Genomic DNA, 19,682 nt, shown 5'->3' with positions numbered 1-19,682 from the left:
TTCGTGACGAAATTTATGAATTACGCTTTGTCACTAAATGTATTTCGGACATAACTCTTTACTAAAATCTCCGATTGAGATAATTCAAATTGGGTTTGAACAATAACTCAATTGCCTACAACTTTCATGTTTATAAAATTGCTAATTTTAATGTTTAAAGGTCCAAAATTACATTCGAAATATATTTTCATGTTAAACATATGTGTTATATATTAGATATTTCAAATATTTACTGAAAAGTGTGTGTAGTGCAGTTGGTTGGAACTTGCGCGAAAAACTCAAGGGACTCGGGTTCGAAACCCAGCAGGAGCAAGAAAGATGGATTTGTTTTCCCATATGAAAACATCTTTCGCAACGAAAAATTTCGTCACCGATTTCTTATATTAGTGACAAAAAATTTCGTCACCAATGTGACCCATCGGTGACGAAAAAAAATTTCGTCACCAATTATTCACTTTTTGGTGACGAAATATTTCGTCATCAAAAGGCACTATAGGTGACGAAAAATAGATTTCGTCACCAGGTAGGAATCCTCGACAACCTTTAGTCGACAAATTTTTTTTCGTCACCTATATTATTTGTGACGAAAAACATGCAGTTTGTGACGATTTTCATTCGTCACCCAATTGAATTTTTCTTGTAGTGCGCTAAGCAAAAGTTTAGCACTTTTTGTCCTTATTCAAATTTGTTCTGATGAGATGAATCGGAAAAGTAAAAAAAAAAATACTTTTACCTAAATATTTCTGAAAATAACCAAGATTATGCACACACACACAAAAAAAAGAGAGCCAGTTTTTTGAACTTTTTTAGCTGAAAAGTGGATATTTCTCAAAATATTTGAGTAAAAGTAAAAAAAATTGGGTTTTTCGATTCCTCTCGTCAAACTAATAGTTGACAAAAGTTTGGCGCAAAACAAACAAACAGGAAAAAAGTTTGAATAAGTAGAACTATACCTCAATGTATATTGGGTCCAGACGATTTGGTGTGGACTCCGTGGATACTCTCCCCAACAGATGGGGCTTACGCTCATAGATAAATCTCAAGTGGATCAGACTCCCAACAGGAGGGTGGGTTAATTTTTGAAAGTCCTGTTGAAGCTCCAAAAAGAGGACTGAATCTTCAAATTAAATCTCTTGATTATTGACGTTTGGTATCTTTGCTGGAGATGGGTTGGATACTTGGATGTTAATTTCTTCATGGGTAGATAACATCATTATATCCAGATTACACTAAGAATTAAAACAAAACAAAAAAATATGCCGAAAACAGTCTGTTTACCAGAATCAAACAAAGGATATATGATATATATTCATTGTCATAACCCAACGATTCACATCAACACCATCATGCAGTGTTTCTTCCACAAAAGAAGGGCATTTCAACAGACATGGTGGGGTGCACACAGTGGTAACTGGGTACGTACGTACAGGCGGCTAGCAATATTCTTTATTATAACGCGATTCTTAGCACGATGAACCAACTAATTCGGAGACCAATTTCATCTTAAAGTGGCCGGGATTAAGCCCTGTATTTATTATAACGCGATCCTTAGCACAATGAACCAACTAATTCGGAGACCAATTTCATCTTAAAGTGGCCGGGATTAAGCCCTGTACAGACGACGAAGGAACTTGTCCACGTCCTCGACCGGCACCTTAATAACATAGGGTCGACCAGTAATTTTAGCAACAATTATAGCATTATTTGGCAAAAAACCAGCTATTTGACCACTCCTTCCCACTCCATCGTCAACAACTTTCAAAAGCCCCGTCTTGCAGTACAAAGCAAAATCCTCGCAGTTATTCCTAACCAAGTCATAGTTTCCGAATCCATTTTCGAACAGATAGTTGGCCCTCTGGACCACGGTGCTTGCCGGGTCGGATTTATCAGTTGTGCGCGTACCAGCTCGGAGTTGAAACAAGAAGGTGACTCCGTATTCGTAACAATACAAGGATCCTTCTTCAATGAAGCAGTCCAAGCAAATGATGGCAACCCCGCTCCCGGGTCTTTGATTTCCGCAACGAGGGTAATACGGACAAGTTCTTTGTTGGCCCCGGCCGGGAGCTGAACTCGAGGATGAGAGACTGGAAGTACTTGAAGCCGTGAGTTTTTCAGGGGGCGCCGTGAAATGGATAACTAGGCCATTACCAATGTAAATGCCTGAGAAATACAGTGATCGATATATGTCAATATATCACAGGAATATTATTACAACAGGGGAATTTGGGTGCGTTTTAATATTTTTTTGGGTCTTCAGGCTAGTGACAATGGTCAAATTGTTTATGTTCAATGGTGTTTTAGTTGATGTATGTATAGAGAATTACTTGCCTAAAAATTATTGAAAACATTGGCTTTAGTCCATTTTTTTTTTAGAGGAAAAGCACCCATAGACACTAACGCTGAAGGATGAAATGACAGATCACAAAAGAAAACCAAGCATAAAAACATATGATTGTTACCGACCGTGATGAGCGTAAATAAAGAAAGTTCTCCAACTGTAGATATGGTCACCTTCTTTGATGTCGCTCCTATTAACTCGATTAGAAAACATACCCATCTCTGCGCGGCCCTCCTTTTCTTCACCCTCTGCTTTTGGAATCAGAAGTCTGTGTACATAACCGACAGCAATGTTCCTAATTATTCAAATCAAAGAGGTGAAGATGATACAACTTGACGACAGGTTTGTTTTTTGAAATAGTACTCCAGTTATTTCTTGAGTAATTAATCTCAAAATGGAAAAGTAATCTATACTTTTAAATTTACTACAAGCGAAACACCTCAAATCCTTTAATAATATCCAATTTTATATGTACGACTGTTCCGATGTATTTTCAGTCATAGGATCGCATAGCAAGAGATGAGAATATTTTCAAACCATCAAAAGACAAAAAGACACTAGAACAAAATTGGCTACACAAGGATTTGATTTGAGCTCCAGGAGGGAACATATATACAGAAAAAGTTCTTCGTGCTTTCAGTCACCCATGATAGGGTACACGTAGTTTGAGGTTTCTATACCTCAAGGAATAAGGGGGATGTGCATATCAGTGGGCGTTGGGGCTTTTTATCCCCAATTGATGGACTACTTTTTTGGAAGGGAAAATTTCAAAATAGCACATGACTTTTCGCAAAAATCACACATAGGCACCTGACTTTTTAAAATTATCAAAAAAATACCTGACCTATTTAAAAATCCATCAATTTTACACCTGTCGTTAACTTCCCATCCAAAACAAACGGAAATCCTGAAAATGTGAATTTTGGCACGAATATTGGCAAAACAAGATTAAGGCTCATTTTGGCAAAACACAATATTATACTCATAAACAAGATTAAGGCTCAATTTGGCTTTCAAAGTCAATTAATAACTTAATTTTTTATCTTTATTCAAAAGAAAAAAAAAAGCATTTATTAGTTTTGCGTCAAGATGAATCAATATGTCACAAAAATTACTTAATTTTTCAATCCAAACCGATCCAAAATAAGGAATCAAGCTTAATTTAGTAATTAAATACCCATAACTATGCAGCCAAATAAAATTACTCTATATTAAATAAAAAAAGGAAAAGGCAAAAACAAAAAAACATATAATAGTCATGAGTAGGTGTGAAAAGTGACAAGTCATGGATATTTAATTACTAAATTAAGCTTGACTAGCTATTCTATATTTTTTGTTTTTTCCTTTTCCTTTATTTAATACAGAGTAACCTTATTTGGTTGCATAGTTATGGATATTTAATTATTAAATTAAGCTTGATTCTTTATTTAGGGTAGATTTGAATTGAAAAGTTAAGTAATTTTTGTGACTTATTGATTCGTTTTGACGCAAAACTAACAAATGCGTTTTTTTTCTTTTGAATAAAGACAAAAATTAAGTTATTAATTAACTTTTAAAACCAAATCGAGCCTTAATCTTGTTTATGAGTATAATATTGTGTTTTGCCAAATGAGCCTTAATCTTGTTTTGCCAATATTCGTGCCAAAATATACATTTTCAGCATTTCCGTTTGTTTGGATGGAAAGTTAACTACGGGTGTAAAATTGATGGGTTTTTAAATATGTTAGGTGTTTATTTGATAATTTTAAAAGGTCAGGTGCCTATATGTGATTTGTGCAAAAGGTCAGGTGCTATTTTGAAATTTTTCCTTTTTGAAATTCATAAGTCATGGGAAGGAGAACATCATCTCCCAAGTCTCCCAAGACATGGTATTTGTAATTTATCAAGACAAAAATACCCCTGATTGGTATTGAAAAATACTCATGACAAAAATGTCACTCAACTCGTTTTACTTGGAGGCAATACATTTCACATAAAGTGCAACAAAATTTCATTTGAGGAGCAACATTATTCTATTCAATGAGCAAAATACACCTGAAAAAAATGCCACTCAACTTGTCCTCTTTTCCCCTCTCCCATTACGCAGCCAAAGCCACCATCATTTACAGCCTCCACCACTCCACCGCGTGTATTTCCTGGAAGCCCTATTTTTTTAGACTAATATACCCTTTAATTATTGAAACAGGGAGCAGCACACATTGATACAGGGTGCATCTTAGTTTCATAAAAAGAGCAACTTAATTAGATCCATACAAGGTGCATAAAAAGTTTCAAAACCCACCGTTTGAAAATCCAAACCCACAACGAGAGAGAGAAAGAGAGAGGTGTGAAGAGAGAGAGAGAGAGAGATGAGTCAGACCCAGTAGAGAACAAATTCAAAACGCACAACGAAAGAGGGGAAAACTTCAAAACCCAAACCGATTTGAGATTAAAACTTCAAATAAGAGGGGAAAACTACCGTTATTCGTAGAGAACAAATTCGCCGGAGATTTTTCCGATTTTTCCGATAAGCCCACAACTTGTTCTGATTTTTCCGAAGATGGAAGTTGAATGGGAATGAATGGTTAGAGAATTTTTTTGGGGAAGTGTTAAGTTTGTCTGTAGTAACTATGTAATAGGTATTTTGAAATTAGAATTTCAGATCGGGGATGAACAATGTCTAGGATTCTTTTTTTTTTTTTTGGCTAAATTTGTCTGGAGATGGGGATAATCTCAAACACTCCTAAGCAAATACGTATATATACATGTGTAGAAGAGAAATCTTGAAAAAGAATTGGAGAAAGGGAGAAAGTTTGAGAATCGATGCAATAGATCTTTAGAGAGAGAGAGAGAGCTGAGAGGAAGAACAAGAAGGGGGGAATTCGGTTCAGTGGGAGAAGCGGTATCTTGTTCTCTTTCCTTTTCAAAAAGCATAATGCACAATACCTTGTTCGGTTCAGTGAGAGAGAAAGAGAGCTGAGAGGAAATGCATTGTTCTTCCTTTTAGCTTTCTCTCTCACTGAACCGAACAAGGCATTGTGCATTATGCTTTTTGAAAAGGGAAGAGAACAAGATACCCCTTCTCCCACTAAACCGAATTCCCCCCTTCTTGTTCTTCCTCTCAGCGCGCTCTCTCTAAAGATCTATTGCATCGATTCTCAAACTTTCTCCCTTTCTCCAATTCTTTTTCAAGATTTCTCTTCTACACATGTATATATATGTATTTGCTTAGGAGTGTTTGAGATTATCCCCATCTCCAGACAAATTTAGCTAAAAAAAAAAGAATCCTAGACACTGTTCATCCCCGATCTGAAATTTCTAATTTCAAAATACCCATTACATAGTTACTACAGAAAAACTTAATACTTTCCCAAAAAAATTCTCTAACCATTCATTCCCATTCAACTTCCATCTTCGAATGACTTTACGATTCTCTCTTGCTTACTAGTACTACTATTATTCCTTGGGGGAATTGCATTTCAGAGGCCGGTGGGGCAATTATTTCGTAACTCATGGACAGGTTTTTGGGTAATTGCTCTAGGTATGAAACGGAGAACAAATAATTTCTCATATATGAAAACAGAAAGCTAAATGATTGCTTTGTTCTCTTCCATTTTCATAAAGTACTTTTCAAAAAAATCCGTCTAGATTTTCTCTAGATTATTCATACTTTCAACTTTCTCTCTTTATCTTTTTCCACTTATTACTCCTACTATTTTTCAAAAAACTTTTCAAATACCAAGCCAAACACAGCATAGTCATTTAGCTTTCTGTTTTCATATATGAGAAATTATTTGTTCTCCGTTTCATACCTAGAGCAATTACCCAAAAACCTGTCCATGAGTTGCGAAATAATTGTCCCACCGGCCTCTGAAATGCAATTCCCCCAAGGAATAATAGTAGTACTAGTAAGCAAGAGAGAATCGTAAAGGCTACTACTGACCGAGATGATAGAAAGCAAACGCTGTTACCCGGCCAAGTGCAGATGCGAGGTCCTATATTTAATCCGTCCCACTTTAAATGTTTCTTACGGGAATTTGTGCATTTTCAAACCCCTCAAAAATATATTTTCATGTATTATTTCTTTTTCTTTTTTACACCAAATTAAAATAGTATTCAATGAGTACTTTATTTCATAGTGTATAAAAAAATTAATATATCGAAATATATTTTTTTGGGTTTAATGATGCACGAATTTTTGTAGAAAACATTTAAAGTGAGACTGGATGAGCACTGACCAAGGCTTTGCGAGTCTTGTTAATTGTACGGGATGCATGTTTGGATTTCAAAATGCATTTATTCCTTGATAGATGCACCTAACCGTGGAAAATAAGAAAATAGTTGAGCACGTACAATTGCCATTTATGCCTTGATAGATGCACCTAACTGTGGTATTCACTCTTTCAATTTATCCCTATTTAATGCTTTGTTGACATAACACTTAAATGTAAAAAAAAAAGAAGAAGAAGTGAAAGACTAGGCTTTGTTTGGAAAAGTTTCATTTTTATTTTTTTGTTTTTGTTTTTGATATTTTTTGATACAGACACCATAAAACATGTCTATGTTATTGTTTTTTTTACAAAATACATAATCAATTCCACTTGTTTACGAAAATTCTAGAAACACGAAAATTGTGTTTTTATTTATTTTGAAAACACTTTCGGCAGCCCAAAAAATAAATAAACAAAAACTTTAATGGTCACCAAACATATTTTTTGTTTTATTTTTTAATAAATAAAAATACTCATTTCTTGTTTTTCATAAACGAAAAATAAAAAACTGGTAATTTTACCAAACAAAACCCTAATATTCCACAACTTTTTATGTTAGCTTTTCAAATGGACTTTCATTTTAAGTCTTTCACAAAAGAAAAGGACCGTCGTTTCTACACATTTTCATTTGTAATGTCCATGACTACTGCAAATACATTGAAAGATGGTGGTTTTTATGACCTGAATTGTATACATAGAAGGATTGTTGTGGAAGGTGATTCTCTTCAAGTTCTTCAAGCACTAACTCAAGTAGGGAAATTTTTTGCAGATTGCAGTTCTATTCTCTTGGATTGCTTAGTTCTTTGATCTGCCATTATTTTTCTCTTGTAGTTTCATGCATGTTAAACGTTCTTGTAATAGGGTAACCCATTCGTTGGCTAAGCATTCCCTATTAGGCATTAGACTAGAAAATTGGGAGATCCTGTCCCTCATTGGTTAGCTAATCTTGCTTTGGATGATGTCTGGTCTTTAGACCGGGGTCTTAGTTAATAAGAACTTCTCTCTTTCCGTGGGAAAAAAAAAAAACTTGACTTGCATTGGCCAAGATATATCCAGAGGCTGCTTGACATGCATTGGCCAAGATGTACGGGTGGTTTGTTATTTCAACAATTAACAAGTGAGGAATTTTTTGAATAAAAATAGTTTAGGCTGGGCTTATTTTGGGAAACTAAAAATGATATTAATTTTTTTAGATCCAAAAATGAAATTGGTACACAATTAGCTCAATCTTTCTAGAAACAGAACTTTCAAGGGAAATGATGGTCCATGATGTGTTTTGATAATTAATATCCGTCAAGAATATGCTAAGAACATTTGTTAATGTTAAAAATGTTCTTGACGGATATTAATTATCAAAACACGTCATTGACCGTCATTTTCCTTACTTTCAAAGCCGTACATATAAAATGATCCCAACACCTCGTTCTTCCTCCGACAGAATAAATGCGCACCGCTCCAAGTGAACATTATTCCGCCCCTTCTTGTTGTCTGTAGAGTGTTACATTATAGGAATTGAAAGGTTTTTTTTCTGAATAAGTAAGTCGGATTTATAATTTTTCTAAGCAAATACATACATATATATATATATATATATATATATATATATATATATATATATATATATATATATATATATATACATGTGTAGAAGAGAAATCTTGAAAAAGAATTGGAGAAAGGGAGAAAGTTTGAGAATCGATGCAATAGATCTTTAGAGAGAGAGAGAGAGAGAGAGAGAGAGCTGAGAGGAAGAACAAGAAGGGGGGAATTCGGTTCAGTGGGAGAAGGGGTATCTTGTTCTCCTCCCTTTTCAAAAAATATAATGCATAATGCCTTGTTCGGTTCGGTGAGAGAGAGAGAGAGAGAGTTGAGAGGAAGAACAATGCATCATGCCTTGTTTTCTTCCATTGTCAAAAAGTATTTTTCAAAAACTTTCCCCTAAATTTTCTCCAGACCGATTTGGTGTGGACTCCGTTGATACTCTCCCCAACAGATGAGGCTTACGGACATAGATAAATCTCAAGTGGATCAGACTCCCAACAGGAGGGTGGGTTAATTTTTGAAAGTCCTGTTGAATAGGGGTGTCAAACGGGTCGGGCCGACACGGCACGACACGGGCACGGCACGGTTAAATGTGGCACGGCACGGGCACGGGCACGGTCGTGCCCTGGCACGGCACGACACGGCACGGTTTTAATGGGCACGCGGACTGGCACGGGGCACGGAAGTGGGCAGGCACGGCACGGAAGTTGGCCTGGCACAGCACGGCACGACACGGTAGTTGAATGGGCACGGCACGGCACGACACGGTTCTAGCCGGGCACGGGCACGACACGGTAGTTGAATGGGCACGGCACGACATGGTTTTGGCTGGGCACGACACGACACGGTTCTAGCCGGGCACAACACAAGGCACGGGAAAAAAGTTATTAATTTGACTTGTGACTCATGAATATAATGTGATTAAATGACAATAATTTTAATTACAAAACAAGGCATTTTAGTTTCATAATTTATAAAAAAATAAGCTTTTAAATTGGAACAACTAAAAATAAATAAGGAAAAAACTAATTTTAAAGAAAAAAAACCTCCATGTGATTCAAACCCAAGTCCTATGGAACTCGGGTTTGAAGCACGGCCCGTTTGACACCTCTAAATGGGCACGACACGATTAAAAACGGCAATCAAGTAAAATAGGCAGGTCACGAAGCACGACACGATTAAAAAATGGGCCAACATGGCACGACACGATTTAAGTAAATGGGCCCAGCCGGCACGATTGAAAATGGCACTACAAGATTAAAAAACGGGCCAGCACGGCACGACACGATTTAAGTAAATGGGCCTAGCCCGGCACGACGTGATTGAAAAACGGCACGACAAGACACGATTAAAAAACGGGTCGGCACAGCACGACACGATTTAAGTAAATGGGCCCGGCCCGGCACGACACAATTGAAAAACAGCACGGCACGACACGACACGATTTAAGTAAATGGGCACGGCATGGCACGACACGATTGAAAATAGCACGGCACGGCACAACGCGATTTAAGTAAACGGGCACAGCACAGCACGACACGAAGCACGGTTGGCACGGAAGTTGAATGGCACGACACGCACGTTTGACACCTCTACTGTTTTTTTTTTTTGATCCGCTTTGACACCTCTACTGTTGAAGCTCCAAAAAGAGGACTGAACCTTCAAATTAAATCTCTTGATTATTGACGTTTGTTATCTTTGCTGGAGGTGGGTTGGATGTAAATTCCTTCATGGGTAGATAACGTCATTATATCCAGATTACACTAAGAATTAAAACAAAACAAAAAAACATGCCAAAACAGTCTGTTTACCAGAATCAAACAAACAATATATGATATTCATTGCCATAACCCAACGATTCACATCAACACCATGCATCATGCAGTACTGTATCTTCCACAAAAGAATGGTCTTAATTTCAACAGACATGGTGGGGTGCACACAGTAGTAACTGGGTAAGTACGTATAGGCGGCTAGCAATATTCTTTATTATAACGCGATCCTCAGCACAATGAACCAACAAATTCGGAGACCAATTTCATCTTAAAGTGGCCGGGATTAAGCCGCGATCAGATGACGATGGAACTTGTCCATGTCCTCGACCAGCACCTTAATAACATCGCGTCGACCAGCATTTTTCATAGTCAGTGGCAGAAAAGCAGCTATTTGACCACTCCTTCCCACTCTCGCATCATCAATTTTCAAAATCTCTGTCTTGCGGTACAAAGCAAAATCCTCGCAGTTATTCCTAACCAAGTTATAGTTTCGGAATCCACGAGCTTAGAAATAGCATAATTAGGTTATGAGGTTGAACTAATACTTGATGTAGCGGCTCATCATAGATCGATGTGAACATTACGAACTGTCCCATAAAAAACCCAGTCATTGCTGTTATCCGTTTTTTTATGTCTTTTTTAAAGAAGCTGGGTACAACGAAGAAATATCCAAGACCTATGATAGATGCGGTTATAAATCCACAAAAAAGTCCGGACCCCATAATAGAATTGAATGCTTTTATTCCCATATTTACGCCCCCTCCCTCCCACACACACCCCCCCCCCCCCCCCTCCCCAATTTTAGTGGAATAGTTTTTTATATTTATATAGAATATATTAGTTAATCCTAATTTAACATTAATAGTATTATTTTTTTTCTCGAATAACCAAATACTTTTGTTTGTAAATACTGCATATTTGATTCCATTCATGGTACATTGCTCCTTTACTATTTTTTTTTAGACGTTTTGCTACGAATTTTCGCAGACCTCTCAGAGATCGATAAATAGTCTTTTTTGTGCAATTCCAGATGTAAGGAAAGTCCAGCACAAACTTGAGCTAAGGATCGGTATTCAGACTCAGAAATATAGAACGCGCGAGAAACAGTGGGTTGTTTCTTGGCACTCCAAGAAATGAGATTAGGGCCCAAGAACACGCAATAGCCAGAGGTTGAACGTCGCGTATTTGGACAACCCGCCCAATCAGCATCAGAGAAAGCATGTAGGACTAAAGTACTGTTGGACGGTCGAAAAACGAAACCAAGATCAAGAGTGCCTTTGAGGTAGCACAAAATGCGTTTGACAGTAGCAAGATGAGTGGTGCGAAGGGCAGCCATGAACTGAGCAACATGATGAACTGCAAAGGCGATATCGGGGTGAGTCAAAGTAAGATACTAAAGAGAGCCAACCAAGCGACAATACTCTGTAGAGTCCGGAAGAGGATCATTCCCATTTTGGACGGAATAGATCTACTAATTCTTTGATTCCAGTTAGTAAGACGGATCTTAAACTAAGAAATAGAACCTAGAAGCTAAAAAAGGGTATCCTGAGCAATTGAAATAATCGGGTTCATTGATATTCCTAGTATAGTAGATGCTATCACACATACAATCATATTCAATTAGATGGGATTCGTTGATCTTAAAGGAGATCGTCGATAATTTCGCACGTAAGGGATTATTTCTTGGTTTCGTCCAATCATTAATAACTCGATTATTTTTAGATAATAGTAGCTAGAAAGAACGCATGTTACTTACCCAAAAAAAAAAAAAAAACGCTTGTAAGGAGTCCTATTAAAACTAAGAAATATAGACCTGCCTGCCATCCACATCAGAATAAATAGCATTTTCGAACAGATAGTTGGCCCTCTGGACCACGGTGCTTGCCGGGTCGGATTGCTCGGCTGTGCACGTACCACCTCGGAGTTGAAGCCAGAAGTTGACCCCGTATTCGTAACGATACAAGGATCCTTCTTCTATGAAGCAGTCCAAGCAAGTGATGGCCACCCCGCTCCCGGGTTTTCGACTTACGCAATGAGGGTGATTCGGACAAGTTCTTTGTACTCGAGGATGAGAGACTGGAAGAAGGACTTGAAGCCGTGAGTTTTTCAGGGGGCGCCGTGAAATGGATAACTAGGGCATTACCAATGTAAATGCCTGAGAAATACTGTGATTGATGTCATTATATCACAGGAATATTATTACAATAGGGGAATTTGGGTGCGTTTTCGCTAATTTTTATTTTTTTTTTGTCTTCAGGCTAGTGACAATTGTCAATTTATTTACGCTCAATGGTACTTTAATTGATGTATACGAGGATAATTACTTGTCTAAAAATCTATATAAATATTGGCTTTAATCCATTTTGTTTAGCAGAAAAGCACCCCAAGACACTTACGTTGAAGGAAGAAACGACATATCACAAAAGAAACAAAGCATTGAAAACAGATGATTGTTACCGACCGTGATGAGCGTAAATAAAGAGAGTTCTCCAACTGTAGGTATGGTCACCTTCTACGATGTCGCTCATTTTAACTCGATTAGAAAACAGACCCATCTCCGCGCGGCCCTCTGTTTCTTCACCCTCTGCTTTCGTAATCAGAAGTCTGTGTACATATCCGACAGCAATGTTCCTAATTATTCAAATCCAAGAGGCGAAGATGATATATACAACTTGACGACAGGTTTATTTTTTGAAATAGTACTCCAGTTATTTGTTTCTTGAGTAATTAATCTCAAAATGAAAAAGTAATCTATATACTTTTTCGGATAAAAAAAAAAAAAATCTATATACTTTTTAATTCACTACAAGCGAAACTCCTCAAATCCTTTAATTATATCTAATTTTTCATGTACGACTGTTCCAATGTATTTTCAGCCACAGGATTGCATAGAAATCTCAAAAAATGAGAAGATTTTTCACGCAATCAAAAGACAAAAAGACACTAGAACAAAATTGGGTACATAAGGATTTGAGCTCCCGGAGGGAACATATACACAAAAAAAGTTCTTTGTGCTTTCAGTCACCCGTGAAAGGGTCTAGTTTGAGGTTTCTATACCTCAAGGAATAATTGTAGTACTAATAATCAAGAGAGAAACGTGCATTACCACTGACAGAGATGATAGAAAGCAAACGATGTTATCCAAGTGCAGATGCGAGGCTCCTAATTATATAAAGAATATATTGAAGTTTCCAACAACTAAAAGAGGCATTTTCGCTAACCAATAAGTTATGGACAATTTTTAGCTGTCCAAAAATGTTAAATTGTTTTCACTTACCCATAATTTGTAGATGGTATATGGGAGGGTTAAAAGAAAAAATAAAGTCGAAAAATAGAGGGAAAAAATGAAGAGGAAGAAATTGTGGGTTAAAGTGAACATGACAAAATGCAATAATTTGTAGTCCAAATTCCGAGCAAAAAAAATAAAATTTGTAGTCCAAAATTTTTAATGGAAACACTCCCTAATTGTACAAGATGTTTGGATTATACAATAATTTGTAGATGGTACGATAGGGAATTTAGTTGGTATTGACTCTTTCAATTTACCCATTTTTAAAAGAAAAATAAGAGTGAAAGAGTAATGTTTTACAACTTTTAATGTTAGCTTCGTAAAATAGACTTTCATTTTAAGACATTGATAAAAGAAAAAGGCCATCATTTGAGACGAGGAGCTAGTACTACACATTTGCATCTGTAATGTGTCTCCATGACTACGTCAAAGACATTGAATTAAAGATTGTTGTTTTTATTAACTTGGTATTTTAAATAACAAATTAATAATTTATTTCCATTTAAAGTCCTAGCTACGAAACCGGCCTGCTATAGTAACTAAGTTGAAATGTCAAAAGAAATGGATAATCTATCAGGACAACAATATCTACAATCTACTAATAGATTATAAAGGGATTAAAATGACCTCTGAATACCAAAATATTGAGACGAAGGAGTAGCATTAATTTAATGGGAAGAAAAATTGCCATGAGGGGTTTGTTATTTCAACAATTATTAATGCATTTATGTTTTGATGGATCGATATTGCAACTAGGGGTAGAAAATAGGTGCAATTTTAGCATTTATGTATTGTCCCCTGATCATGTCACTCCAGAAACAAAAATGACCTCAAATTAATGCAGCCTTCGGTTATTTATTATTTACAGTACTGGTGGTAAATTTTTGGCTGGGTAGAACTATATACTTTATGTTACTAACAAATTACAAGTTGTCTAGTTCAATTGAAGACGGGGATCTTGTGGTGTGGCGGCGGTGGTGAAGGTTGCTGCTAGGGTTAGGTTTTTGTTTTGCGTTTATGTTGTCGGTATTTCTCCTCCGCACGGGGACTTTCTCACCCGTTGTGGGTGTTTTCTGTTGGTGGTTTGATATGTTGGTTTCTGTGTGTGTGAGTTGTTGGGTTTGGCCCGCTTCATTGCTTGGCCTTTTAGGATTTTGGAGTATTGGTGCTTCTATTTGGGAAGTCTTTTCCACCTTTGTGGCCGTCCACACCTATGTTAAAGGATGGATGTGCTCTTCGTATGTTTTTTCTGATGATTATCAATAATAATGTTATCCTTTTGGAAAAATAAAGAATTTATAAAGAAATACAAAAAAAAAAAATGACATCACCTTATTCCAGGATCGAATTTTGAATTCCATGTTCAAGAACCAACATTGCAATCTATCTGAACTGAAATTAATGGTTAGTATTGGACGGATATGCTAATTAATGGAATTTCAAATTTCTTTTGGGCGCTGCTATTCGCAGCCCTCTATTTACTCCCATAGCCCGTTAAAGATTTTCAATTATACTCGACAGTTAGTTACCGAAATTGAGATATATTTTCAGCGTCCAATTACTGAAATATAATATTTTTTTCAACAGATGTTTACCGAAAATGCATGTTCGGCAGTTGTTTACCGAAAGTTGAACATATTTTCGACATGTAGTTACCGAAATATAATATTGTTTTCAACAGCAATTTACCGAAATGTTATTTATGATTTTCAACAATCATTTACCAAAATTTAGTGGGCTACGGGAGTAAATAGAGGGCTGCGAATAGCGGCGCCCCTTCTTTTTGATGGGGTGAATTTAAAATCTTGATTTGTAATAATGTCCATATTCATATATGATTTGTAACGCTCATCACAACTGGAAAACATGGTTTTTATGACTTTGTATAAATCGACTGGACATCATTGACCAAGACATTTTTTTTTTTTGATAATACAGGGTATTGATTACCAGTTATTATGAAATATATACAACTGTTTATATCCATCCATCCATTATTTGACAAGTTCCAAAGGGCGAGAGGGTGGACCACATTATCGTCCATGGACCTTGGTGAAGTGACTATTTTGGGCCCCTAAATCTGAAATGGACTTATTGCCCATTTTCTTTCTCAGTGTCATTTGCATTGTGAGAGCTATACTTTTACCTGGATTATTATGTATCCGATTATTGTTTTTTGTTTTTTTGTTTTTTGAGATATTGAAAATGATTTTGTGGTGGGTAGGTTTTCACCTTAGAAAAGCAAGCCTCCGAATTAGTCGTGCTGATGTGTTGAGTAGGGTTATGGCGAGTGAACCTGCAAGACTCAGAGAATGTTAGGCTATCCAGCCGGGTTTGGCCGAAATACCCCTCTGATTCTTTAGTCAGTGATTGTATGAAGGAGAAGAGAGGAAACTAGAATTTCAGAAGCAGATTGTGTATACCTTTAATTAGGGGTGGAACCCTCCTTTTATAGGCTCTCCTTGCTTAGCATCTAAGATAACTAGCCCATCCGGAATACGCGCTTATCCCTATATCTCTAGAGTTCGATACTCAAAAATGCTTATCAATAGCTTCCTTGATTAGAGTTGACTCCCATCTCGACTAGACCCTTCTGTACTGCTCTTAAGCACCTTCTAGAATATTTCTTCGCCAACCGGACTTACTTCGTCCAATGAGACCCAGGCCAGTCCGTCTAAGTCACCCTCTACCCTAGCACAATCCACAAGGTTGACACTATTACCTCGGGCCTAAAATCCGGCCCACCTTATATTTTAGATTGAGATCCAATTAAGGAAAAGTTATAAATTACTTTCATTAATAAGAGAAATTAAGTTCTTCATGGGTAGATGATATCTTTATATCCAGAATACACTAAGCATTAAAACAAAACAGAAGAAAATGACAAAAACAATCTGTTTACCAGAATCAAACAAAGGATGATGTTTATTACTCCTACCCATACCCAACGATTCACATCAACACCATGCATCATGCACTGTATCTTTCACAAAAGAAGGGCCTTAATTTCAACAGACATGGTGAAAACTCTCGTTTTTGAACACGCGTACGCCGAGCAAGGCGCGGATGCGTTTGTAGGCGTTGGTTGGTTGAGTGCGGACATGCCATGATTTGTAGCGCCTAACTTCGGATGGCGATTGTCGTGAATCTTGACTTCTAACTTGTAAGGCGATTGCGTGTGACCCAAAAGGTAATGATCACAAGGAGGTTTGTGGTTTGCCGCACGGTTGTGTACTTAGTATTTCCTAGTCGTATAGGAAATGCGTAAAACGTAAAACGTAAACTTTATTACACCGGGATAATAAAGTGGTACAAGAAAAGTAAAATTCAAACTACTTGAAGAAGTGAGTTCGAATGGGTTCAAACTACTTAAAGAAGTGAGTTCGAATGGGGTTTGAGCACGGGGTACTCGATAGTCTACTTTATTGAAAGTAGAAAAATGTTTTTGAAGCACTGGGCTTTGATTGATGTTGGACCCGTTTTTCTTCTTTGATTCTACTATATATAGGCAAAGCACTAAGATAATTCAGGCCTGAATTCGAATTTCTGCTTGCTTCACAAGCCGCCATGTGTCTCATGATGGTTCTTCCTTTTGTGCATGCAAGATCATGGTCGGTTTTTCAGCAATTGAAAGATCATGGGTGACGTGGCAAGTAACTCTCCACTTCCTCTTTTTGTGCTAATTTGACATGTGGCCAATTGATTAAATCGATTGGTCTTTGAATCGGAAGGAAATATCTGCCACCATGGAACAACCAATTCCCTACAATTGTGGGCCTTGCTCCCTAAAAACCAAATCGGCATCTTCTTCATGGGCCTAAAACCGTGGGCCTTACTTCGTGGGCCAGATCAACATCTTCTTTCATGGGCTTCATCCTTCATGAGCTGCGTCTGATTATTGGGCCCAACCATTAATAGTAAACCCATGGCCCAACAAACTAATCAATCAATAATTATATAATTTTGGCAAAATTTAATTACAGAATTAATTAAATGGCCATTATTTGCTAGCCCAATCTGCGGTGCCAAAAATGGGCATAAACACATGGTGGGTTGCACACAGTGGTAACTGGTACATACATGCGGTTAACAATATTCTTTATTATAAAGCGGTTCTCAGCACAATGAACCAATTAATTCAGAAATCGATTTCATCTTAGAGTGGCCAGGATTAAGCTGCCACCAAAATGACGATGGAACTTGTCCATGTCCTCACCCGGCGCCTTAATAACATCGTCTCGAACACCAATGTCATTGGCATAACTACCCTTGCTAAACTTATGAACTCGGTCGACAAACGTTCCCTTGGAAGAAGGATAAAGTGTTGCTGATAACTTAGGAAACAGTGACAAATGAGTAGCTATTTGACCACTCCTTCCCGCTCCCTCGCAGTTATTCTTAACCAAGTGATAGTTTCCGAATCCATTTTCGAACAGATACTTGGCCCTCTGGACCACGGTGCTTGCCGGGTCGGATTGAGCAGCTGTGCACGCACCACCTCGGAGTTGAAACCGGAAATGAAGTTGTGTGACTCCGTATTCGTAACGATACAAGGATCCATTTCCTATGAAGCAGTCCAAGCAAGTGATGGATACCCCGCTCCCATGTTTTCGACTTCCGCAATGAGGGTGATTTGGACAAGTTTTTTGTGGGCCCTCGGGAGCTGAACGACTCGAAGAAGGACTTGAACCCGTGAGTTTTCCAGGGGGCGCCGTGAAATGGATAACTAGGCCATCACCAATGTAAATGCCTGACAAATACAGTGATATCATCACAGAAACACTATTACAATATATGAGAATTAGACACCAACGGTGGGTTTTCACTAAACTAAATGGACTACGGTCTAATTAATTGCAATATATAGTTTTTCTACTAAATAATATTTTAGTTGATGTATGTAAGGTAAATGACTTGCCAAGAAATCCGTAAAAATATGGGCTTTAGTTCGTTTAGTCTATCAGAAACGCACGTGTTGAAGGATGAAATGAAGGATCATAAAAGCAAAGCTAGCATCGAAAATAGATGATTGTTACCGACCGTGATGAGCGTAAGAAAAAAGAAATCTCCAAGCATAGATATGATCCAGAAAAAAGAAATCTCCAAGCATAGATATGATCCCCTGCTACGATGTCGCTCCTTTCAACTCGATTAGAAAATAGACCCAACTCCGCGCAGCCCTCCTTTTCTTTTCTTCAGCCTCTGCTTTCGTAATGAGAAGTCGTCTGCACATCCGACAGCAATGTTCCTAATTATTCAAATCAAGGAGGCGAAGATGATACAACTTGACGGCAGGTTTGTTTTTCGAAATAGTACTCCATTTGTTTTTTCTTGAGTAATCTCAAAATGGAAAAGTTATCTATATATTCGATCTTACACCACAAATACAAATGCTATATACCTTAAAGGTAAAGCAGGCGGGGAACATTCTATTACTAGCGAAACCCTTCAAATCCTTTACAGCCAATTTTGTATGTACGACTGTTCTGATGTATTTTCAGTCGCAGAATCTTGTAGAAATCTCAAGAGATGAGAAGATTTTCACGCGATCAAAAGACTAAAAGGCACTAGGTGTTGGCCAAGTGGTCTTGCCTGGGACTTAGGTGTGTTCTAAGGTCTCAAGTTCAATTTTTCTTGTCTACCACTCTTGGGTCAGCTCACCCCACACATAAGCGTGTGAAACGGCTGTAGAAAGGGCTATAGAAATTAGTCTGAGATGCGCACAAGCTGACTTGGGACACCCTGTTTTACCAAAAATAAAAAAACTAGAACAAAATTGGGTACATAAGATTTGAGCTCCCGGAGGGAACATATACAAAAATAGTTCTTTGTGCTTTCAGTCACCCATGAAAGTGTCTAGTTTGAGGTTTCTACACCCCAAGGAATTATAGTAGTAGTAGCAAGCAAGAGCTAGAGAATCATAAAGGCATTACTACTTACCGAGATGATAGAAAGCAAAACGATGTTCCAAGAGTGCAGATGCGAGGCCCGTAATTATATAAAGAGTGAGAAAAAAATTATTTCCGGATGAGGTGGAAACCATGGGGTTTCTGCCTCCTATTGTGAGCCCCCACCGTGCGTTTATTGTACTTTTTGAACTTTTCTTTGCAAACACCCCTTAGTTACGTTGTTGGAAACTTCAATATATTCTTTATGAGAATGAGTTATGTCCGGATGAGGGTTTCCTCCTCCACCATTTGTGGGCCCTGCTATGAGTTATTGAGGTAATCTGAACTGTTCATCTTGTAAAGCTCGCAAAATAGTTTATCCACGCAAAAAACCAGTTTCATTGGACATTCGTAGGTACATCAAAAGTTGAATTTTGGTTTATAAAACAGACAGCAAAATTCAATTTTTGATATACCCATGAATGTTCGATAAAGCTAATTTTTGCGAGCTCCACAAGATGAACGGTTCAGATTACCTCAACAACTCACAGCAGGGCCCACAAACGGTGGAGGAGGAAACCCTCATCCGGACATAACTCA

The 19,682-nt window shown here is 37.5% G+C and overlaps 2 protein-coding genes across 5 annotated transcripts; both read right to left on the bottom strand.

Moving 5' to 3' along the window:
* Positions 1-1,273: 1,273 nt before the first annotated feature.
* On the bottom strand, positions 1,274-12,653 carry LOC131333570 (protein LEAD-SENSITIVE 1-like). Of its 4 annotated transcripts, XM_058368155.1 has the most exons (4): positions 4,797-5,215; positions 4,394-4,473; positions 2,464-2,606; positions 1,274-2,160 (listed from the first exon to the last, which is right to left on the bottom strand). In XM_058368155.1, the coding sequence occupies exons 3-4, from the start codon at positions 2,555-2,557 to the stop codon at positions 1,604-1,606; spliced, it is 651 nt and encodes a 216-aa protein (XP_058224138.1). In that variant the 5' UTR covers positions 2,558-2,606; positions 4,394-4,473; positions 4,797-5,215; the 3' UTR covers positions 1,274-1,603. The 4 variants fall into 4 exon arrangements, with proteins under 4 accessions (XP_058224138.1, XP_058224137.1, XP_058224136.1 ...); XM_058368154.1 differs by lacking the exon at positions 4,394-4,473 and having other exon boundaries at positions 2,464-2,633; positions 4,797-5,214; XM_058368153.1 differs by lacking the exon at positions 4,394-4,473 and having other exon boundaries at positions 4,797-5,213.
* Positions 12,654-17,279: 4,626 nt separating this feature from the next.
* On the bottom strand, positions 17,280-19,153 carry LOC131333568 (protein LEAD-SENSITIVE 1-like). Its single transcript, XM_058368152.1, has 3 exons — positions 19,135-19,153; positions 18,235-18,419; positions 17,280-17,944 (listed from the first exon to the last, which is right to left on the bottom strand). Exons 2-3 carry the CDS (start codon positions 18,302-18,304, stop codon positions 17,346-17,348), a joined length of 669 nt encoding a protein of 222 aa, XP_058224135.1. The 5' UTR covers positions 18,305-18,419; positions 19,135-19,153; the 3' UTR covers positions 17,280-17,345.
* Between the last annotated feature and the right edge of the window lie 529 nt (positions 19,154-19,682).

The sequence above is a fragment of the Rhododendron vialii genome, chromosome 7a, assembly GCF_030253575.1.
Source record: "Rhododendron vialii isolate Sample 1 chromosome 7a, ASM3025357v1".
In the NCBI taxonomy this organism is placed as follows: Eukaryota; Viridiplantae; Streptophyta; class Magnoliopsida; order Ericales; family Ericaceae; genus Rhododendron; species Rhododendron vialii.
The sequence above is the reverse complement of the archived record's forward strand: the minus strand, read 5'-3'. Positions and strand labels throughout refer to the sequence as shown.

What these genes read in the sequence shown, in the direction of transcription:
- LOC131333568 (XM_058368152.1), bottom strand. Translation starts at nt 18,304, where the DNA reads ATGCTTGGAGATTTCTTTTTTCTGGATCATATCTATGCTTGGAGATTT. An exon ending in TTTTTCTTACGCTCATCACG is followed by an intron (nt 17,945 to 18,234) that starts GTCGGTAACAAT and finishes TGTATTTGTCAG; the next exon opens with GCATTTACATTGGTGATGGC.
- LOC131333570 (XM_058368156.1), bottom strand. Translation starts at nt 12,460, where the DNA reads ATGGGTCTGTTTTCTAATCGAGTTAAAATGAGCGACATCGTAGAAGGT. An exon ending in CTTTATTTACGCTCATCACG is followed by an intron (nt 2,161 to 12,366) that starts GTCGGTAACAAT and finishes TGTATTTCTCAG; the next exon opens with GCATTTACATTGGTAATGGC.